This window comes from Octodon degus, unplaced genomic scaffold, assembly GCF_000260255.1.
Source record: "Octodon degus isolate 3935 unplaced genomic scaffold, OctDeg1.0 scaffold00286, whole genome shotgun sequence".
In the NCBI taxonomy this organism is placed as follows: domain Eukaryota; kingdom Metazoa; phylum Chordata; class Mammalia; order Rodentia; family Octodontidae; genus Octodon; species Octodon degus.
This window is the reverse complement of record NW_004524862.1, coordinates 565,572-567,589: the sequence shown is the minus strand read 5'-3', so window position 1 is coordinate 567,589 and position 2,018 is coordinate 565,572. Positions and strand designations below refer to the sequence as shown.

Genomic DNA, 2,018 nt, shown 5'->3' with positions numbered 1-2,018 from the left:
TGTGTGCTTGCATGTATGTGTGTGTGCGTGTGCATGTGTGCTTGCATGTATGTGTGTGTGCGTGTGCATGTGTGCTTGCATGTATGTGTGTGTGTGTGTGTGTGTGTGTGTGTGTATCTTGCAGGGTGTGTCTGGGTTGTGTGGTTGCAGGCTGCATCATCCTCCCCTCTCCAGCCTCCCTCCTCCTCTGTAGCCACCCTGGGATTGGTGACTCTCAGCCCCTCCCCTCAGCTCCCCCAAACCCTCCCAGAGCCTTTATCAGGGAGCCAGGACTGAATTTCTGCCACCTCCCAGATCCCCTCCACTCTGCTTTTCTCTTCCTTGCAGCAGCTCCGCAGTGTGTGGGGAGCCGGGAGTGCTCCTAGCCAGCTCCTGATCCTGCCAGTCCAGAGCGTCAGGCTCAGAGTGGCTCTACAGGTAGGCACAGGGGGACAGTATGGGATGGACTGAAGCTGGCAAAGGGTCAAGGGCCAGAGTTGGGAGAGAATGAGGCAGGAAATTACTCTTTGATAGGCAAAGAGTAATGGGAGGGGGAGTAGGCTGCTTGGAGCCGATGAGTATAGACTGATTCTTCTGTACCAGAAAGTTTTGCCTAAGTCTTGGTTATCTAGTACTGGAAACTAGCACCTTGGACCTTTCCTCAGGCTGGCTAAAGAAACAGATCAATGCATGACTGAAGAAACAGACATATCCTTTTCTTTAGGAGCTAGAGTCCTGGCACCGCAGCACCACAGCTTGTGTCCCAGGGTACATGAAATGTGTCTAATAGGACAGCAGAGAATCTGAGCCCAAAGGATGAACCCCTACTCAGAGACATGGTCCACCCTCTCTCTAGACTAGGGCTTGGATGGGACAGCAGAGGCTGACAGCAGGGATAGCCGGGATATTGGTCTGCATTTCCACAGGGCTGTACTCTCTACACCTTACCTGAGGCCTGTCTCTTCATCCTCCCAGACACCATGAGGAGCAGCCTGCTGTTTGCAGCCATCCTGGCCCTCAGTCTGGGTTCCAGCTCTGGGGCTGTCTGTGAGGAGTCACAGGAGCAGATGGTACCCAGTGGGACCCACAGCAAGGTAAGGCACCCTCTGCTAGAGTCCTGGGAACATCATGGGGATCTGGGGTCCTGCATGTCTGGATAGCTGTAGGGGCAAAATTGGGTGGGCAGGGTTGGGAGTTGGGTGGGTAATCCTGAGAGCGTCTTGTCTCCTTGTCCGGTCCTCTCAGGTTCCTACTCTTTCCAGGGTACATTTCTAAGTGTCTGTTTCTCTGTGTGTATTTGACACTTTGTCATAAAAGATGCCCTACAAATACATTGTTCAGCTTGTTAATTGACTGGTGACTTGGTGATTGGATGGTGTTGTGAGTGGTGAGCTAGGGAGGGTGAAGGCTTTCTGTGCTCCAGCTCAGCTTCTGTCCTTGGCAGGGGACAGATCTCCTCTATCCCTTAGGTGGTATGAAACAATCAGAATTTCTCTCATGTGGGCATTTACATACTACTTCATCTATAGATTATGTGTATTATTTTATTTTCAAAATACAAATAAAAATTCCTCTATGTTCTGTTAGCCTTCACCTCATAACTTCAAGTGCTCCTAAGATCCTTCTCTTTCTCTTCTTTCCCTTGCCTATCCTTAGTGTCAGCTTAGTCAGGATAACAAAACAAAAAACAAGAACAAAAAGCTAGGTTGAGCCCCAATTCCCAAAGTTTCCCTAAGAAAACAGAATAGGAATTGTTAGGGTTGGGGTGCAGGGAGGGGGTGCAGGGGGTACAGGGAGGAAGTCTTTTAAAGGTTTTGAAATGACAGCAATTATATTGGCACAAATGCTTTTAAGATGATTACAGGTGGGACTTATTACAAATTCAGTGTGTGAAGTCTAGCTGCTTCCCCAGATCCAGTCTGTTTAGCATCTCATTACAGGAAGTGGGCAGAGAATTCAAATAATTTGGGAAAAGTGGCTGCTGTGAAGCTGTTTTCTGGGCAGAGAGAGAGAGAGAGAGAGAGAGAGAGAGAGAGAGA

At 49.3% G+C, this 2,018-nt stretch overlaps 1 protein-coding gene across 2 annotated transcripts in view; it reads left to right on the top strand.

Moving 5' to 3' along the window:
- Window positions 1-310: 310 nt before the first annotated feature.
- Tac3 (tachykinin 3) overlaps window positions 311-2,018 on the top strand; it is a 5,862-nt gene continuing 4,154 nt past the window's right edge. Inside the window, exons 1-2 of one of the 2 annotated variants that reach the window (XM_004647046.2) lie at window positions 311-417; window positions 955-1,073. In XM_004647046.2, coding sequence (XP_004647103.1) covers window positions 960-1,073 — 114 coding nt within the window. In that variant the 5' untranslated portion in view covers window positions 311-417; window positions 955-959. Of the gene's footprint in view, window positions 418-905; window positions 1,074-2,018 lie in introns of both variants that reach the window. The other variant, XM_023707329.1, reaches the window with a different exon arrangement.